The sequence below is a fragment of the Myxocyprinus asiaticus genome, chromosome 42, assembly GCF_019703515.2.
Source record: "Myxocyprinus asiaticus isolate MX2 ecotype Aquarium Trade chromosome 42, UBuf_Myxa_2, whole genome shotgun sequence".
Classification (NCBI taxonomy): Eukaryota; Metazoa; Chordata; class Actinopteri; order Cypriniformes; family Catostomidae; genus Myxocyprinus; species Myxocyprinus asiaticus.
This window is the reverse complement of record NC_059385.1, coordinates 33447501-33469582: the sequence shown is the minus strand read 5'-3', so window position 1 is coordinate 33469582 and position 22082 is coordinate 33447501. Positions and strand designations below refer to the sequence as shown.

General features: G+C 37.9%; 1 protein-coding gene across 5 annotated transcripts in view; it reads right to left on the bottom strand.

The window, feature by feature from the left end:
• The window catches only part of ppip5k2 (diphosphoinositol pentakisphosphate kinase 2), a 236972-nt gene that overhangs the window by 58562 nt on the left and 156328 nt on the right, over window positions 1-22082 (bottom strand). For all 5 annotated transcript variants that reach the window (XM_051683227.1, XM_051683228.1, XM_051683230.1 and 2 more), the window contains exons 19-23: window positions 17526-17749; window positions 15420-15547; window positions 15120-15234; window positions 14908-15015; window positions 34-150 (exon numbers count right to left, since the gene is read on the bottom strand). In XM_051683227.1, coding sequence (XP_051539187.1) covers window positions 34-150; window positions 14908-15015; window positions 15120-15234; window positions 15420-15547; window positions 17526-17749 — 692 coding nt within the window. The remainder of the gene's footprint in view (window positions 1-33; window positions 151-14907; window positions 15016-15119; window positions 15235-15419; window positions 15548-17525; window positions 17750-22082) is intronic.

Here is a 22082-nt window from a genome sequence, read left to right as displayed (position 1 = left end):
TTTGTAGTACTGAAGACATCCATCATGTCTAACCTCTCTGGAAGCTGGTCTGTAACCAAATCCAGAAGGCAGGTTTTTATCCTCCTCACAGCCTTTAGCCCCTGGACTGAAGTGCAGCTCCACATGGAAGCGGTCCTCTGATGAAGGATCCTACAATGACAAAGCAGCTATTAAAGGTGTTTTTTTTAATTAAATGACATGCAGAAAACGTCCTTATTAACTGTCTGACATATTTGAAATAGGTGCCATGAAACGGTTTGTCTCAGTAGCAGTCCTAGGCTCCGTAAACAGTGGAAAAAAGATGTCCACGGGCCGTAGTCAGATCTTTTGTTTAGCCAATCATTGTGCACACTCACAGGGCAGCCCATAATATGTTCATTTAAGTGCCGGTATGGTGTGGTCGGACGCCTCCATCTGCTCTCGTACAATGGTCTTTATTTAGTTGTCTGTGTGTGTAAGCCTGTCTTTGGAGCGCACTATATATACATATCCTCTGTGAATCGCCACCTTACCGTGGTAGAGGTGTTTGGGTGCCTCAATGAATGAATAATGAATAATAAATTAATAATGTACAGATTTTGCTGTTTTGGAAGGAAATTGGTACTTTAATTCACCAAAGTGGCATTCAACTGATCACAAAGTATAGTCAGGACATTACTGATTTAAAAAACAGCACCATCACTATTTGAAAAAAGTCATTTTTGATCAAATCTACACAGCCCCCATTCCCAGCAGCCATCATTCCAACACCTTATCCTTGAGTAATTCATGCTAAATTGCTAATTTGGTACTAGAAAATCACTTGCCATTATAACAAACACTACTGAAAGCTATTTGGATCAATAAATGAAGCTTGACTTTGTCTTTGTGCTTGTTTTTGAGTTGCCACAGTATGCAATAGACTGGTCTGTCTTAAGGTTAATATTAGGTCAAAAATGGCAAAAAAGAAACAGCTTTCTCTAGAACCTCGTCAGTCAATCATTGTTTTGAGGAATGAAGGCTATACTATGCTTGAAATTGCCAAAAAACTGAAGATTACATACAAAGGTGCACACTACAGTCTTCAAAGACAAAGGACAACTGGCTCTAACAAGGACAGAAAGAGATGTGGAAGGCCAGGTGTACAACTAAACAAGAGGATAAGTACATTAGAGTCTCTAGTTTGAGAAATAGATGCCTCACATGTCCACAGCTGACAGCTTCATTGAATTCTACCCGCTCAACACCAGTTTCATGTACAACAGTAAAGAGAAGACTCAGGGGTGCAGGCCTTATGGGAAGAATTTCAAAGAAAAAGCCACTTTTGAAACAGAAAAACAAAAAGAAAAGGTTAGAGTGGGCAAAGAAACAGACATTGGACAACAGATAATTGGAAAAGAGTGTTATGGATCTTAACCCAATTAGCTTTTGTGGGATCAGCTAGACTGTAATGTGCGTGAGAAGTGACAAGACAACTACATCTATGGCATGTGCTACAGGAAGCATGGTGTGAAATGTCACCTGAGTATCTGGACAAACTGACAGCTAGAATGCCAAGAATGTGCAAAGCTGTCATTGCTGCACATGGAGGATTTTTTGAAGAGAACACTTTGAAGTAGTTTAAGAAGTTCTGAAAATTTTTTTCAAATTGTAATAGTAATTTGTCACGTTATTAATGTCCTGACTATACATTGTGATCAGTTGAATGCCACTTTGGTGAATAAAAGTACCAATTTCTTTCCATTACAGCAAAATCTGTACATTATTCCAAACATTTGGCCACCAGGATATGTTGTCTGGGGTGCGATTGGGAGGAACAGCCCGTCCGATCTGAACCAGAGTGGTGTTTTGTTATTGGACTTCTTTGCTAATCACAGTTTGTCCATAACAAAAACCATGTTTGAGCATAAGGGTGCCCATAAGTGCACTTGGCACCCGGACACCCTAGGCCGCAGGTCGATGATCAATTCTGTAATCGTATCATCCGACCTGTGACCATATGTCTTGGACACTCGGGTGAATAGAGGAGCTGAGCTGTCAACTGATCACTACCTGGTGGTGAGTTTGATCAGATGGCAGGGAAGATGCCGAGCAGACCTGGGAAACCCTAACGTATAGTGAGGGTTTGCTGGGAACATTTGGCAGAAGCCCATGTCCGGGAGATCTTCAACTTGCACCTCCAGAAGAAATTCTCTTGCAGGCCGAGGGAGACTGGGGACATTGAATCTGAAAGGGCCATGTTCCGGGCCTCCATTGCTGAGTTTGTCTGGGCCTGTCGTGGCGGCAACCCCCAAACCCAGTGGTGGACACCAGTGGTAAAGGGGCCGGTCAAGCTGAAGGAGGCCTTCCAAGCTTAGTTAGCTTTTGGAACTCCTGAAGCAGCTGACGGGTACCGGCGGGCCAAGCTCCTCGGTGGCAGGGGGATGAGATTTGCCCGGAATATCTGAAGGCTCTGGATGTTGTTGGGTTGTCTTGGTTGACACACCTTTTCAACACTGCGTCGAATAGGGGGTTTGGTACCCTTGGATTGGCAAACTGGGGAGGTGGTCCCTATTTTTAAGAAACGGGACAGGAGGATGTGCCCCAAATTTAGGAGGATCACACTCCTCAGCCTCACCATAAAAGCCTATGCTTGGGTGCTGGAAAGGAGGGTTCGGCTGGTGGTTGAACCTTGGATTAAGGAGGAACCATGCGGATTCCGTCCTGGGTATGGAACACTGGACCAACTTTTTACCCTCTCGAGAATACTGGAGGGATCATGGGAGTTTGCCAAACCAGTCTACATGTGTTTTGTGGACAATGGAAAAGACATACGACCGTGTCCCGAGAGGAATTCTGTGTGGGGTGCTTCGGGAGTACAGGGTATCGGGCTCACTGCTACGAGACATACGGTCCCTTTATGAACAGAGCAAGAGTTTGGTTCGCATTTCCGGTAGTAAGTCAAACTTGTTCTCAGTGAATGTTGGACTCCGCCAGGGTTGCCCCTTGTCACTGTTTCTGTTCATAACTTTTATAGACAGAGCCACATTTCTAGGCACAGCCAAGGGGTGGAGGGTTCCAATTGGGTGACCTCAGGATTGCATCCCTGCTTTTTGCAGATGATGTTGTCCTGTTGGCTTCATCGGGTAGTGACCTCCAGTGTTTATTGGTATGGTTTGCAGAGTGAGAAGCAGCAGGAATGAGGATCAGCACCTCCAAGTCCGAGTCCATGGTCCTCTGATGGAAAAGGGTACAGTGTCCTCTTCAGGTTGGAGATGAGTGGCTGTCCCAGGTGGAGGAGTTTAAGTATCTCGGGGTCTTATTCACGAGTGATGGGGGAATGGAGCGTGAGATCGACAGATGGATCGGTGCAGCATCAGCAGTTATGCAGGCATTGTACTGGTCAATCGTGGTGAAGAGAGAGCTGAGCCTGAAGGCAAGGCTCTCGAATTACCAGTCAATCCATGTTCCTACCCTCACCTATGGTCACAAGCTTTGGGTAGTGACCGAAATTATGAGATCGCAGATACAAGCAGTGGAAATTAGTTTCCTTCGTAGTGTGTCTGACCTCAGCCTTAGAGATAGGTTAAGGAGCTCAGACATTCGGGAAGGGCTCAAAGTAGAGCCGCTGCTCCTCCGCATCGAAAGGACCAGTTGAGGTGGTTCTGACATCTTTCTAGGATGCACCCCGGACACTTTCCCTGTACAGGCATTCCGGGCATGTCCATCCGGGAGGGGCAGACCCAGGACAAGCTGGAGAGATTATATCTCTAGGCTGGCCTGGGAACGCCTCGGTATCCTCCCAGGAGAGCTGGCTGAAGTGGCTGGAGAGAGGGAGGTCTGGGTATCCCTGCTCAAACTGCTGCCCCCGCGACCCGGATAAGTGTAAAAAAATGGATGGATGGATAAATATGTATTTATACACTGGCAGCCAAGGGTTTGGAATAATGTACAGATTTTGCTCATATAGAAAGAAATTGGTACTTTTATTCACCAAAGTGCCATTCAACTGATCACAATGTATAGTCAGGACATTAATAATGTGAAAAATTACTATTACAATTTGAAAAAAAATTTAAACTACTTCAAAGAGTTCTCATCAAACAAAATCCTCCACGTGCAGCAATGACAGCTTTGTAGATACTTGGCATTCTAGCTGTCAGTTTGTCCAGATACTCAGGTGACATTTCACCCCATGCTTCCTGTAGCACTTGCCATAAATGTGGCTGTCTTGTCGGGCACTTCTCACATACCTTACAGTCTAGCTGATCCTACAAAAGCTCAATGGGGTTAAGATCCATAACACACTTTTCCAAATCTGTTGTCCAATGTCTGTTTCTTTGCCCACTCTAACCTTTTCTTTTTGGTTTTCTGTTTCAAAAGTGGCTTTTTCTTTGCAATTCTTCCCATAAGGCATGCACCCCTGAGTCTTCTCTTTACTGTTGTACATGAAACTGGTGTTGAGCATGTAGATTTCAATGAAGCTGTCAGCTGAGGACATATGAGGCATCTATTTCTCAAACTAGAGACTCTGATGTACTTATCCTCTTGTTTAGTTGTACATCTTGCCTTCCACATCTCTTTCTGTCCTTGTTAGAGCCAGTTGTCCTTTGTCTTTGAAGACTGTAGTGTACACCTTTGTATGAAATCTTAATTTTTTTTGTGGCAATTTCAAGCATAGTATAGCGTTCATTCCTCAAAACAATGATTGACTGACGAGTTTCTAGAGAAAGCTGTTTCTTTTTTGCCATTTTCGACCTAATATTGACCTTAAGACAGACCAGTCTATAGCATACTGTGGCAACTCAAAAACAAACACAAAGACAACGTTAAGCTTCATTTAACAAACCAAATAGCTTTCAACAGTGTTTGATATAATGGCAAGTCATTTTCTAGAACCGAATTAGCAATTTAGCATGATTACTCAAGGATAAGGTGTTGGAGTGATGGCTGCTGGAAATAGGGTCTGTGTAGATTTGATCAAAAATGACTTTTTTCAAATAGTGATGGTGCTGTTTTTTACATCAGTAATGTGCTGACTATACTCTGTGATCAGCTGAATGCCACTTTGATGAATTAACATACCAATTTCCTTAAAATACCAATATTTTTGTATAACCTGGTGTAACCCAGCAGCTTCCACAGCACAGGGGTTGAATACTTGCAAGCAAGATATTTAAGTTTTTCTTTTTATATATATATATATATATATATATATATATATTTCCAAACATAAAACCAATGTCACCTTACAATAATTGATTTTTAGTTTCAGTGTTTTAAAATAAAATATCAATCGGAATGAAATTTCAATGCACCATTTGCAATTCAGTAATATGAGATAATTGGTCAGGGGTCTGAATACTTTTGCAAGGCACTATATATATATTAGTGCCCGACCGATATTATCGGCCGATATTAGCCTTTCACTGATATATCGGTATCTGCGTATGTTTTACCGATATGCACTGATATGAAAACTTTTTTTCAGAACATATAATGCAGAAAACAATGCTTTAGAATTGGTGTCATAGCGTAGTTTGACCAGCAGAGCACGCTCCGACTCCACTGTTTACAGATTTGAGCCGACGGTGGCTCTGCAGACAGGGCAGAGTTCAGCGGTGTCATCACAGTAAGTTAATAATTATAATTAATAATAATTATAATAATAATTATAATTAATTTTCTTTATTCATCACACATTATACATTTGCACATATACAGTGAAATTCTTCTTTTTCACATATCCCAGCTAGGCTGGGGTCAGAGTGCAGGGTCAGCCATGATATGGTGCCCCTGGAGCAGATAGGGTCAAGGGCCTTGCTCAAGGGCCCAACAGTGGCATCTTGGCAGTGCTGGGGCTTGAACCCCCGACCTTCTGATCAGTAACCCAGAGCCTTAACCACTGAGCTACCACTGCCCCATGATCAGCTACCACAAGCTACCACAAGTTGATAACTTGTCTGTTAAATACATACTGGAAACTTAATAAACAATGACCCCATAATTTTCCCTTTTCAATATAACTAATATAACATTAACCTTGTCCCTGACAACCATGTCACTCATGTCTTTTTGCTGTTAGCCAGCTATAGTGCATCCGGAAAGTATTCACAGCGCTTCACTTTTTTCCACATTTTGTTATGTTACAGCCTTATTCCATAATGGATTAAATTCATTATTTTTCTAAAAATTCTACAAACAATACCCCATAATGAGAACGTGAAAGAGGTTTGTTTAAAATCTTTGCAAATTTATTAAAAATAAAAACATGAAACAAATCACATGTACATAAGTATTCACAGCCTTTGCCATGACACACAAAATTGAGCTCAGGTGCATCCTGTTTCCATTGATCATCCTTGAGATGTTTCTACAACTTGATTGGAGTCCACCTGTGGTAAATTCAGTTGATTGGACATGATTTGGAAAGGCACACCTGTCTATATAAGGTCCCACAGTTAACAGTGCATGTCAGTGCACAGACCAAGCCATGAAGTCCAAGGAATTGTCTGTAGACCTCCGAGACAGGATTGTATCGAGACACAGATCTGGGGAAGGGTACAGAAACATTTCTGCAGCATTGAAGGTCCCAATGAGCATAGTGGCCTCCATCATCCATAAATGGAAGAAGTTTGGAACCACCAGGACTCTTCCTAGAGCTGGCCGCCTGGCCAAACTGAGCAATCGGGGAAGAAGGGCCTTAGTCTGGGAGGTGACCAAGAACCCGATGGTCACTTTGACAGAGCTCCAGCATTTCTCTGTGGAGAGAGGAGAACCTTCCAGAAGAACAACCATCTCTGCAGCACTCCACCAATCAGGCCTGTATGGTAGAGTGGCCAGACGGAAGCCACTCCTCAGTAAAAGGCACATGACAGCCCGCCTGGAGTTTGCCAAAAGGCACCTGAAGGACTCTCAGACCATGAGAAACAAAGATTGAACTCTTTGGCCTGAATGGCAAGCGTCATGCCTGGAGGAAACCAGGCACCGCTCATCACCTGGCCAATACCATCCCTAGAGTGAAGCATGGTGGTGGCAGCATCATGCTGTGGGGATGTTTTTCAGCTGCAGGAACTGGGAGACTAGTCAGGATCGAGGGAAAGATGAATGCAGCAATGTACAGAGACATCCTTGATGAAAACCTGCTCCAGAGCACTTTGGACCTCAGACTGGGGTGAAGGTTCATCTTCCAACAGGACAACGACCCCAAGCACACAGCCAAGATAACAAAGGAGTGGCTACGGGACAACTCTGTGAATGTCCTTGAGTGGCCCAGCCAGAGCCCAGACTTGAACTCGTTTGAACATCTCTGGAGAGATCTGAAAATGGCTGTGCACCGACGCTCCCTATCCAACCTGATGGAGCTTGAGAGATCCTGCAAAGAAGAATGGGAGAAACTGCCCAAAAATAGGTGTGCCAAGCTTGTAGCATCATACTCAAAAAGACTTGAGGCTGTAATTGGTGCCAAAGGTGCTTCAACAAAGTATTGAGCAAAGGCTGTGAATACTTATGTACATGTGATTTTATTTCGTTTTTTATTTTTAATAAATCTGCAAAGATTTCAAACAAACTTCTTTCACGTTGTCATTATGGGGTATTGTTTGTAGAATTTTGAGGAAAATAATGAATTTAATCCATTTTGGAATAATGCTGTAACATAACAAAATGTGGAAAAAGTGAAGCGCTGTGAATACTTTCCGGATGCACTGTATAGTTTGTCAGTGCACTAAGTAATGTAGCAGATTGAAAAGTAAACATCAGAGCATCTTTTTGCAGCTCAGCAGACAACGGTGCAGTGGTGGATTGTGTCTGATGAGTGTTGATTTCATGCTATGTTGTTACCTAGTTGGTGAGACACAATTGTTGGGCCTCATGTATTCAGATAGAAGACAAAGGCAGGCCTAACACAGTCGTAAAACCTAACTGAGGCCCACACACAAGTCATAAATCTTACTGATAAAAACCGCACCAAAATCAAACAAAGGGAGTCCAAAACAGACTACAAATCCCACGAAGCCTTGCTCACTAAAGGTTCAAACTCTCAACTCCTATTGGATGAGGCACACAACAGAATGCCCCTCAACCATGACGTCATCGGGAGTAGAAATAACTCTGAGATGCTTCCGGGATTTGCTTCCAGCAACATTTTGTCGCCGTGTGTAGACGCAGCTCATCGCTGCTCTCAGGTGTAGCCTCGTGGCACAAGGAAGTAACATCCGACTTGAAACTGTGGCCATACAATCTCCATCTCGCTGGACGAGTTGAGATTACTCTGTGTTCCACCGAACACTCTAACGAATCCGAAGGAGACTGCTGAGCAATCCGCATCTTCATCCGTTTGCCTGCAGAAGTGAAGAGATAAAAGATTTCTCTTCCATCGTCAATCAAGTCGATGTCGCTGATTTCTCCGCCAGCCCGCCGAGAAACAGCAGCCGTACCGCCCGCCGACAGAGCGAGGAAATGGCCTCCCGTCATCACCCGAGCCTCGAGGAATCGAGTCAGTGTTAAAGGATGGATGAACACACATTCATCTGCATGCTCATACGATTCAAGTAAGAGGTTTACGTCTGGGCAGAGATAGAATATTATAGTGTGTTATTTTTGTGTATCAAAGTTATTGCTTGTACAGTTTACGGACCGCCGAGTCCGCTCATTGCTGCTAATAATACTCAAGGTATTAATGTAATGTACTGTTATCAAGAATGAGATCTGCTGTGTATTTCCGGCACCGCGGGTGAGACCGGCACACTGAGTTTATCCATTAAAGAACCAAAGACCGCGGGACAGTTAACGAGCCGTCCACCGCGTCTCTGAGTGATATACTAACAGCTGCTTTCTCTCCCACGATCGCGAAACTGGCTTTGGTGCCGCCACTTTAATCTCTCTCTCTCTCGTACTAACCACACACACACACACACACACACACACACACGAGACCCCTCACAAACATTCTCACACACACTTTTGGCTAGTAGATAACTTCGTGATAAAGCTCAGCTTCATCCCTAAGTTATCGTACAAGCGGAGACGCGGTAAACGGGCAGACGCCATTTACAGGCTTCTCTCCGCCCACATTCGCGGCCATATTCTCTGGCCGGAAATCTTGCGTGACGTACTCTCCACGAGAGTCAGGTCCGCCATTCTGTGCACGTTACACCTTACACACACACACACACACACACACACACACACACATTCACACACACCTTCCTCTCATGTGTTATAGGCTTATTTTGGTTACCATATCTAATCATGTCACTGTTTAGTTTGTAGTTGTAAGTCGGAAGTTTATTGACTGCATTGTATTGATTATTAATTGACATTACTGCATAAATAAACTTTGTTATATTTCAAAGAGAAGTGTTTTGGTTTGTTTTGCATACACCTGTGTCAAATGCTGACGGGATGTCAGTGCTCGGATTCAAGCCTTCATTGTTTTTTTTCCGAAAATCGATATTCTTCAGATGTCGATTTTCCTAAGAGAACAATCTAATACTGAGACTGTTATTCTATCTGGTTATTAGTCCCTGATTCCAGGGTGGTGCCCCGGCGATATATTAATCCTTATTAATATTCTATTGCTTTTTGATAACTGATAATTATCTTTGATGATTGTTGAATTTGAATGATCAATAAGCTAGTGTTAATTTTAATCAATGTTTCATCAATGTTAATAATGAATGATTATCTTGATTTAAAGGATTAAAAAAGCTAACATTGATTCTCATCAATGTTCTATTGATTTTAATAATTATTAATTATTGCTAATAACCAAACCTGCTCCTGAACGTGGCGCACTACATTTAATGGTGCGCCGTGTGAGGTTTTAATGAGTTAGATTATTTAATTTAAATATTAATTAATAACTAAAGAAAAAATTATTTCTGATAGTAAAACTGATCTAAACAACCAGTAGAACCTACACAATGCTGGAAAGTAAAATAAACAACGTCCGTCTTTTACTCTCCGTGACGAGCTTATAGCGAACTAGCTAATCACGTAGCTACTTTCATTGTTGTCAGTTGAGTGGAAGCTAATGAGTAAACATGTATTCACGAAACTGTTTTGTTCAGGGTTCACAGTTTGGTACCCCCATCAACCGAACAATTCCAGTTGTTGCATTTATAAAATGTAATATTTAGAAGTCTGGCTTTCCACCGTTGAAAGTTTCCCCTGAACTTCCCCTGAAGAAAACGGTGTAACGCCGCTGCTTATCTGTTTATATTGCCTCGGCAGTATTAATATAGTCAGCATTTGACTGATACTAAACAGTACTGATGTTTATTTAGCTATTTATTTTATTTTTTATTTATTCTTTATTTAAATGGTCAGCATTTGACTGATACTAAACATACAATACTGATGTATATTTAGCTATTTATTTTATTTTTATTTATTCTTTAATTAAACGGTCAGCATTTGACTGATACTAAACAGTACTTATGTTTATTTAGCTATTTGTTTTATTTTTATGTATTCTTTATTTAAATGGTCAGCAATTGACTTATACTAAACATACAGTACTGATGTTTATTTAGCTATTTATTGTATTTTTATTTATTCTTTATTTTAATGGTCAGCATTTGACTGATACTAAACAGTACTGATGTTTATTTAACTATTTGTTTTATATTTATTTTTATTTATTCTTTATTTTAATGGTCAGCATTTGACTGATATTAAACATACAGTACTGATGTTTATTTAGCTATTTATTTTATTTTTATTTATTCTTTATTTAAACGGTCAGCATTTGACTGATACTAAACAGTACTGATGTTTTTTTTAGCTATTTGTTTTATTTTTATTTATTATTTATTTAAATGGTCAGCAATTGACTTATACTAAACATATAGTACTGATGTTTATTAAGCTATTTATTGTATTTTTATTTATTCTTTATTTTCTCAGTGTTCATTTCTAGAATTTGTTGACAATGTATAATAATAATGTCAAATATTCTTTGATCAAAATATTTAAGAAAGCAGCCTTCTGAGTACCTTTGCATAGTCATATCGGTGCAAAATCAGTGAAAAATACACATAGAAAAGGTCTGTTTTCATTCCAACTCAAAAATTAAATATATCGGCCACCATATCGGTATCGGTCTCAAAGATCCCATATCGGTCAGGCTCTAATATATATATATATATATATATATATATATATATATATATATATATATACAGGTGCATCTCAATAAATTAGAATGTCATGGAAAAGTTCATTTATTTCAGTAATTCAACTCAAATTGTGAAACTCGTGTATTAAATAAATTCAATGCACACAGACTGAAGTAGTTTAAGTCTTTGGTTCTTTTAATTGTGATGATTTTGGCTCACATTTAACAAAAACCCACCAATTCACTATCTCAAAAAATTAGAATATGGTGACATGCCAATCAGCTAATCAACTCAAAACACCTGCAAAGATTTCCTGAGCCTTCAAAATGGTCTCTCAGTTTGGTTCACTAGGCTACACAATCATGGGGAAGACTGCTGATCTGACAGTTGTCCAGAAGACAATCATTGACACCCTTCACAAGGAGGGTAAGCCACAAACATTCATTGCCAAAGAAGCTGGCTGTTCACAGAGTGCTGTATCCAAGCATGTTAACAGAAAGTTGAGTGGAAGGAAAAAGTGTGGAAGGAAAAGATGCACAACCAACTGAGAGAACTGCAGCCTTATGAGGATTGTCAAGCAAAATTGATTCAAAAATTTGGGTGAACTTCACAAGGAATGGACTGAGGCTGGGGTCAAGGCATCAAGAGCCACCACACACAGACGTGTCAAGGAATTTGGCTACAGTTGTTGTATTCCTCTTGTTAAGCCGCTCCTGAACCACAGACAACGTCAGAGGCATCTTACCTGGGCTAAGGAGAAGAAGAACTGGACTGTTGCCCAGTGGTCCAAAGTCATCTTTTCAGATGAGAGCAAGTTTTGTATTTCATTTGGAAACCAAGGTCCTAGAGTCTGGAGGAAGGGTGGAGAAGCTCATAGCCCAAGTTGCTTGAAGTCCAGTGTTAAGTTTCCACAGTCTGTGATGATTTGGGGTGCAATGTCATCTGCTGGTGTTGGTCCATTGTGTTTTTTGTCACTGCACCCGTTTACCAAGAAATTTTGGAGCACTTCATGCTTCCTTCTGCTGACCAGCTTTTTAAAGATGCTGATTTCATTTTCCAGCAGGATTTGGCACCTGCTCACACTGCCAAAAGCACCAAAAGTTGGTTAAATGACCATGGTGTTGGTGTGCTTGACTGGCCAGCAAACTCACCAGACCTGAACCCCATAGAGAATCTATGGGGTATTGTCAAGAGGAAAATGAGAAACAAGAGACCAGAAAATGCAGATGAGCTGAAGGCCACTGTCAAAGAAACCTGGGCTTCCATACCACCTCAGCAGTGCCACAAACTGATCACCTCCATGCCACGCCGAATTGAGGCAGTAATTAAAGCAAAAAGGAGCCCCTACCAAGTATTGAGTACATATACAGTAAATGAACATACTTTCCAGAAGGCCAACAATTCACTAAAAATGTTTTTTTTTATTGGTCTTATGATGTATTCTAATTTTTTGAGATAGTGAATTGCTGGGTTTTTGTTAAATGTGAGCCAAAATCATCACAATTAAAAGAACCAAAGACTTAAACTACTTCAGTCTGTGTGCACTGAATTTATTTAATACACGAGTTTCACAATTTGAGTTGAATTACTGAAATAAATGAACTTTTCCACGACATTCTAATTTATTGAGATGCACCTGTATATATATATATATATATATATATATATAAATATTTTTACATCATGCTTAAGTAAATTCAATGTTTTATGTCAGCACAACTACAAAACCTTTGCTACATATACACAAATGAATCGGTTCAACTTTATTTACTTAAAGTTTGTCATGCAAATAAAATTTAGCAACAAATAGCAAGTTGTATTTAAATGTACATTTATATCACTGGTTCTACTTAATTTACTTGGCTCTAAAGAAAATAATAAATGAAGTCAGGCATTACATTTAATTCCTCAAACAAGTGTACATAAAGCTGCACTTCCGCTATGCATATTCCAATGCGCAAGGTAAAAGTACATGGATTGAACAGTAGCCAAGCTGACCACTTATGGAACACTAATCACCCTTAAGGGGGTCAACACAACGGAAGAGTCTGGTGGATGACATGGTACGTTCTAAAATTTGAAACAACTGTTTTCAATGAAGGTACACACACCGCCGTCGCTGCTCGGCATCTGTCTGCGGCGCCTAGCTACGACTCCAGAGGCTGCTCAAATTTCTGCCATGCCACTGAGTGCAACTCGCATATTTTCCATTAAATTCCACCCAAATCATTATTTTATTTACTTTAGCCTTGTTCATTATTGAAGTAGGGAACAACCTTGGTAACTTTTGTGTGTACTGTCTGCCACCTGAACCGCATCGAGGTGCCCTGTGTTTGATACCTGTGCCATGTGCTAGCCACGATGGTGCGTGGTGCTTCTCGTCTGGTATGTGACTGCCTTAATGGTAACTTTACAGGGAAAAAAAACTATTTACAGTAAAACAACATCAATAATACTAAAAATAACTAAAATCTCTAAGAATTCTTAATAACAACTAATTAAATGCCCACATAAGTTCCTTTTGACCAAACAAACGAGCTTAAATTATTCAAGCTTATGGGTATTCCCCACAACCTCAGTTCTGTGCTTGATTGTTTGAGTAAGTAGAACTTAAAATCTTAATTTTAGTGATTTATAAGCTAAAGAAGTTCAAGGAACTCACAATTATTAATTTACTTTATGTAACTCTAATTTGACCTTAAAATGTATATTTTGTGTTGTATGCAATGAAAATGAATTAAAGCTAAAATAAATTATAAATATGTACATATCTGAGTAGAAGCTATTTATTTTTATATGTTATGGTTGTTGAGCCTACAAATAAAAAAAAAATACTTTTTTTTTTTTTTAGTGTATTTACTTTCACAACATATCAAAATTAAGAGAACATAGGGATTAACAAAATAATTCAAACTCCTTTGGTTTGAGTTTATGTTGCCATTTTTACTTTTGAAAAAAAAAAAAAACTGGCAAATTATTAGGAAATAATATTCCAAGTGTTTCTTTATTTTTTCCTTTATCAAATCAATTATTATTTGTATTTGTATTTTTTTAATTTATTTTTTTAAAGCAAGTGTTCATTGAATACGGTTTTAATTGTTAATCAATGTATAGTTTTTTCCCCACCATATCAGAAATTTCAGTCCTCAAATATTAATTTCCATACTGTTAGTCTTTTGTAATATCTATATAAATAACAAAAGCCAGTTTCTTAATGACATCATCGAGGTGGTGACATTTTTGGTGCGAAAACAACAGAAACACCATTATGTATTAGCATATGTATTAGCATATGAATGCTGTGATGCTTTGTAGGATTAGTTGCTTTGTCTTACTCCAAAACATTCTAAAACAACATTTTTAGAAATCTAGACAATAATGTGAAAATGGCAAAAGATGGTTTATTAACTTTAAGTGGACCCCCTTGTGTACTCACACTCTCAATCCCTCACTGAGCAATGGTTAACTTTAGCTCTTTATTCCCATTCTGTTAATTTTATCCTATTGTGTAAATCATTTTGTAATAAGTAAAAAAAAATTAAATAAAAAAAAAATTATAAAGCGCATGAGCTTGACCAGGGCATATTTCTGAATGCCTGGCAAAGCCTTTTAAAAAAGAAATACTTCTTAAATTACAAGATAAGCATGTTCATTTTTTCTTAATGTTACAGAATTTGAAAGGTACTGCATAATGACTTAAATCTTTACTGGCTGCGTATCACTTACTGGGTATCAAAACACAGATAAACAAAAGCTCTTTCAACAGTGTTTTACCTCTGATTTCTGTTATTAAAACAGTACTTCATGTGTGTTGATGTCCTGGTACCTTATTAGGGTCTTCGTAGAGCATGATGACTATCTGTGTCATGTAGTTCAGCTCACTGACTATCTTCAGGTAGTCCATGGCTCTCTTCCACTGCTCATCTTTGGCCTCCTGAGAATACAGTGAAGCCAATGGAGTCCTTCAGGCTAAACAGAATTCAGCTTTCCTTCACAAAAAAAGCCAGTATATTTAAATGAATTATTTTTAGGGCATACATCACAGAGTGCTCCATAACGCAAGATTGACAGCAGGGAGTGAACGTGACTTTCACTGGTGAAGTAAAGTCTTGTCCGCACATGCCGTTCTGGTGACATCACTCCCCTAGAATATCTGTACACAGAAAAATCAACTAGACTTACTATTTAAGTCCAAAAACATGAAATATTCACAGAAAATTTTTACATTAACATGCAGAGGGCACTTAGCTAGTTTAGCTTACATACATGCTTGGCTAGTCCTTCTTTTATCTACAAAATGCAGACAATTCTAAAGCACTGGAATGGAATGTGTCTTACACTGGGTGTAGTTTATTAACTGTGTCGTCATCTTGTGTTCTCTGCAGATCAGAGCGTATCTTACGAATCAGAGGTGTACAGTATCCTTTGGCAATGTCCAGTTTTTCTGCTTGAGAAATACCATATTCCTGACAAGAGCAAATAAGAGCAATTATGTCCAAAAATATTAATACAATTTTATAACCATGCCCAACATATTTTCTTTATTCTCATATTAAATACAAGTTTTGTCTTATGAGCAGGCCCACAGATTTCCACAGAACTAGAATTACAGTAATTCCTGTAGTTCTAAATTTTCCCCATTCCTAATGTTTTTGGTTATAAAATATTTTGGCTAATTTGATAGTGCTATGGGCAATCAATAAGAGTGTAATACATTTGACCATGTTACCAATCTTAATTTTAGGGATTTGTAAGCTAAAGAAGTTCAAGGAACTCGCGATTATTAATTTACTTTATGTAACTAATTTTACCTTAAAATTTATATTTTGTGTTGTATGCAATGAAAATTAAGTAAAGCTAATATATATATATATATATATATATATATATATATATATATATATATATATATAAATATGTACATATCTGAGTAGAAGCTATTTATTACAATTATTAACAATTTTTTTTAACAAATTAACAATTTTTTACCTCTTTCACAACATAGCAAAATTAAGAGAATAATAGGGATTAACAAAATAATTCAAACTCCTTTGGTTTATGTTGCTTTTTATTTTACTTTTTACATTTTTTTTTTTTTTTTTTAAAGCAAGTGTTCATTGGAATACGGTTTTAATTGTTAATCAATGTATAGTTTTTTTCCCCCACCATATCAGAAATTTCAGTCCTCAAATATTAATTACCATACTTATGTTAGTCTTTTGTAATATCTATATAAATAACAAAAGTCAGTTTCTTAATGACATCATCAAGGTGGTGACATTTTTGGTGGGAAAACAACACAAACACCATTATGTATTAGCATATGTATTAGAATATGAATGCTGTGATGCTTTGTAGGATTAGTTGCTTTGTCTTACTCCAAAACATTCTAAAACATAACATTTTTGAAATCTAGACGATAATGTGAAAATGGCAAAAGATGGTTTATTAACTTTAAGTGGATCCCCTTCAAGGAATTAGCTGAGAGGTTGGAGTCTCATCATACAGAGGACACGTTGGGTCTATTCCAAAACTTAGGCAGCTGTCTTCTTTGGAAGCATCCTTACTGAAATGATGCCTCATAAGAGACCGATTTGGAACGCTCTACATAGGCGGCAGCTCCGCGCATCATTCAAATAGCGCTCCTCACGTGCAGCGAATGAGACACTCAACTCGCAACTAATTTAAATACAGATAAAGCGAGAAAAATGACGGGATCAACTAACGAGCATAAAAATGCACAGCACACAAACATTTGGGGCAAAATAGACTATTCTGTATCATATTAAAGCTACACTATGTAACTTTTGGCCCTCTAGCGGTTTAAGCATAGAACTGCAAGTTACTTGTGGAGGAACACTGATATGGTAATTACGTCAGTTGGGCTTTGGCTCTGCTCTCCTGCGCAGATGAATCAGATGGTTTGAGGAGTACCGGTGTAACCATGGATACAGATGATCAACTTATCTGAGCAAATGTCACTAACAACAACAAAACTTGCACCCTCTCCTCAAAAAATATTTAGAGGGGCTTGGCCCCATAATGGCTGCTTGCAGATATATTTTTCTATTGTCTTTATTAGCTATATTGCTTGTATTTGTTTCTTTTCTTATTATTTGTTTACATTTCATGAATAATTGCTTGAGAACTTGTAACAGTGTTTACTTAATAAAGACATTAATTAGTGTAAGTTTTGTTGTGGTATAAAAATTGGTATTAAAAAAAATGACATTTCACTGGTATCAGTTTCAATGACTTAAATTTTGGTATCTGACAACAATATTCAACATTATTATGCAGATTTTCAGTGCAGAAAATGCAAAAAAGGCTGCAGATTCTGTCATGGTCTGCATGTACTGTAAGGGCAAAAACCTAGTAAAGGCAGCTCTCTGTATTAGATTTATTTCTTTTTGACTACAAATAACAAAATCAAGAAAAAGGCACCTGGGGAATAACTATGTCGGCCAGAGCTTTAGACAGCCGGTATATCTCCATGGTGTTGTCAAGCTTTAATGAGCTGTTGTGCTGTACATCATATTTGATGCAGTCATAAATATCAGGAATCTTGCTGATATTGTAGCGTCCGTTCTTCATCTTGAAGTCTTTCTCTAGCTTAGACCAGCGGCGCAGCATCAGCTCTAGAGTTTCACTGTGATACAGCTGGATATCTGTGATGGGGACGAACAAGAAAGAAATATAGTAACGCTGAACAGCGGATGAGAAAGTATAGAAAATATGCAAAAGTGGTTTCATGTGCCTGAATGAAATCCCAGATTTAGTTCAGATTCAGCATAACCAAAATCCCAATAGTAACCAGAAAATCTATTTGGTATATAGTGAGGGACTTTTAACTACAAACCACACAGAGGACTCTTATATTGAAATGTCTGTGCTCCCAGCTGCTCACTAAAACGGATAAAGGAAATAAAATATTCACTCTTAGAATCATCTGCAGTGCTACAATATAAACACTATAAAGTAAACATTGTCATATAAAAAATATGAGCAGCAATTCATCAAAAGTGTCGTAAATGTGCGTAAACACTAACTGTGAACCGCTCTGAAACACAGAATCATGAGCCAACCGCGTGCTTGGAGAATATGCAACAGTGCCGCATCCTCACATCAAAACCTGCAGCACACACAGACTTAGTATTTATTTAGTTAAATCGCAGCCTTTTACAGTTTAATAATTATATTATGCTTTATCATGACTCCTGTCTTTCCGTCCCCAAATTAAAGACCTCTGCAAACGATAATTAAGACTTTTGTTATACCATTTAAGATATTTGTCTTTTTATGACCTTCATTTTTAGAAAACTGAATTGAAGACATTAAGACTTTTTAAGGATCCACGAGAATCCTGACATTTAATATAATGCCTATAATATATACATATAATATACATATTAAATAAATGATTAAATGAAAATTGACATTGGTGTTGGATGGCTACTATGTGACTTTAAAGTCGCGGTCACACAGTTTGAGAATGTTTTTTTTTTTTTTTTTTTTTTTTTAAGTTCTTCCTTTTACTGTAAGATCTCTTGGGTTCATTATGACCAACAATCAAAACAAGAAAAAAAAAAAAAAAAAAGACTGAATTGTGTGATCTTTGACAAAATGATATTAGTAAAACTTAAAATAATCTAAGATTTCTTTTCCCTTAATCTTTTAAAGATTACTAATTTCAATTTGATAGATTTTTTTTTTTTTTATGAAATTGAAACACGTACATCTTGAAAATATTTTTGGAGTAAAAAAAAAGTTTGTTCATTTAATTTCCTTTGGTTTAAATGAACAAATGTTTTTTTTTTTTTTTTTTTTTAACTTTATACATACATATTTATACATTTTAAAACATTTAAATGTTCAGTGTGAACCATAAACTCAACAAAACTGCTAAGGGACAGAATAAGTAAATATGTTAAACCTGTACACACAGAAACTTTTTTTTTTTTTTACACATTTACATTTTCATATATATTAAATTGAGTAATCTTTAACAAAATAAAAAAATAAAACTAAATATTTTCAGTTTTATTATTTTAATTTTGTTAAAAATTACACACTTGTTATGAAATTTAAATGCATATGCATAGGCTAAAACATTTTGAGTGTATCAATGCTATTGTTTGATTGAATTATTTGATATACATGCCATAATTTCCATATGAAACAAGGAGTAAACATTCATAAATAATGCTTTTTATTTCTTGTAGTACGATGACCAGCAATATGTTTTTCGATCACTGATCAGGTGTCCAGCAATTTTCCACACACATTTAACACTTTTTAGCTTTCTCTCTCTCTCACACACACACAGACACCCACCCACCCACACACACACACAGTACTCGCACATTCATTACTTTTACCTCTCACATACACATACAGCGCCTGCCTGCAAATCGCAAATTCGTCTGAACGGCTCGAGAGACTCCAGAGCTGTCAGTATGGATAATTTTGTGTAAACCTGACATTAATTATATGGATTTAATACGAAATACAAGTCTGCTTCATTAAATACGCAACGATTCTTCATTACACGGGATGGTTGGTAACCCTAAAAAGAATCTGGCAGGAGCGGCGCGACACATCACATCAAAAGCAACTCTTCCATTATAATCTATGATGCTTTCTCCAGTGGAAGAGTCCAACATGACGCACACCAATGGAGGGATGCCCTGTTTGTTGTACAGAGCTATTCCAGCTTTGAGCTCACAGCTAAATGGTCCAGTGAAAACAGGGTGTAAACTGAAAGATGGCTATTTTAAATTAACTGACTGTGTATACGAGTGGTAAAGTTTTAATTATGTCATAGCCATCATGCCCTGAGGTGACCTGCAGCACAGTTTTGGCCCAGTGCCCCCTATGGGTCAGGAGATATAAAAAATTGCTATTTTTGCTTAGAACTTCTGAACAGTTTGTCCTAAAATCACAAAATTGGACTCTTTAGATTCTGTGGGGCATCCCTTGTTGAATTTTGTTGTAAAATGCTGTATTTTACAAACACATTGGCGTGTTGTTACGAAACTTGGTATGTGTCATCGGTAAAATGCCCTGAATGTGCTCACTAGGTTTCAGGACAGCACCAACTTGTGGTCAAAAATATATAAAAATGCTAATAACTCTGGTCTTGATAGAATCCTTGGGTTAAGCCAAGTTTAACAATACCACATTTGTCATGGTTGGCCAAACTTCCTGTCAACTATTATTACTTTAATTGAAAACCTATTTTTTCAAACTCCTCCTAGACAGTTGGTCCGATTTTCAACAAATTTGGCTCGGATAATCTTTAAACCATGCTGACAAAAAGTTGTTCAAATATTTTTGAAAGACCAAACCGTTCTCAAATAACTTGCGAAGAAATTTGACAACGAGCACTCCAAATCATTTGTTAGCCAATATCTCCACAATGCTTTAGCGTGTTATGACAACCATGATCTAATGGTACCTGAATAGTTTCGGAACAGCGCCACCTATTGGTTACGAGATACAACAAATAAATTGCTAATTTTACTTATGACTTCTTAACGGTTTGTCCTAAAATCACAAGACTCTTTAGATTCTGTGGGGCATACCATGTCGAATGATACCAATTTTGCCTATGGCGGCCATTTTGGGCATCGGCGATTTAGAATTTTGTTGTAAAATGCTGCATTTCACAAATGCATTGGCATATCATTACGCAACTCAGCATGTGTCATCGGCAAAAATCCCCTGAAGGTGCTCAACAATTTTCATGACAGTGCTAGCTTGTGGTCATAAAATATAACAAAATATATAAAAATTCTAGAAACTTTTGATAGTTTTAACCTATTGTTATGACACTGGTCTTGATAGATTCCTTGATTCAAGCCAAGTTCAACAATACCACATTTCTCATGGTCGGCAAAACTTCCTGTCATCCATTATTAATTTAATTGAAAACCTACTATTTCTAACTCCTACAGCGATAATCAAATTTTTACAAAATTTTGCTCAGATCATCTTCAGACCATGCTAATCTAAAGTTTTTGTGAGCTTGCAGTCTAAACTGAATGTAACACAACCAAAAAACATGTACCACCAAATAATACCAAAAAACACTTCTTATAGTAATTTTCACAAATTCCAGTAAATTTACTCAAATTCAAAAAATTACTCTATAGCATCGCCATAATTCACTCTTACAAACTTGCATGTTGATTCAGTCTGATAAATTGTTCAACTGAATGAATGGAATCACTCAGGGCTGTTAACCAAAAGCATTGTTAGCCCAAGTTGCTCATAAAGACCATTGGTGCCTATGGTACCTACGATCAACTTACACTAACGATACTTTTGGGAAACACAGCCCAGAACAGTTAATAAATGAACATCTCACTCACTGCACAACATTTATTTACTCTAAGTCATCTCTGACTTCAAAATAACAAATGTTCTGTATACTATCCCCTTAACTGGCACTCCCCTTTTTTAGCATTTACCAGAAAATTACATTTTCAAATTTAAATGGTGGTTACTCTTGAATGCTTAGGACTAGAGACCTAGTTTTGGTCTCTTTTTAAAGAAGACACTTGGGAGATTATTGTGCAAGTGAAATCAGTTAAGATAATTATAAAACAAAGTTATAGAAGTTTGAGTTTATTGGAATGAAAATGCAATGCACTAAACTTTTATAAAAAATATATGTGGCACCCAAAAAAATTAGAGAAAATTAACACAACACATCAAACCAAGTTGTGTCCCAAATTTCAAGTACATTTTGAGTACAACATTGTAGAGCCGAGGAGGGCGGGGCCGGGCTGGAATGACGCACGCCCAGTCCCCAATCAGCCTGTTGGGGCGCGCGAGGGATAAAGGCGGCCAGGGACGACAGTTAGAGAGAGAGAGAATTACAGGCAGCTGCCCTGTGTGTGGTTATGTTTGTGTGTTCTTGGTTAAGTTGTTCATTAAATTATTATTTAAGTTGCCAAGCCGGTTCTCACCACCTCCTTTCCCTCTGAACCCCCTTAC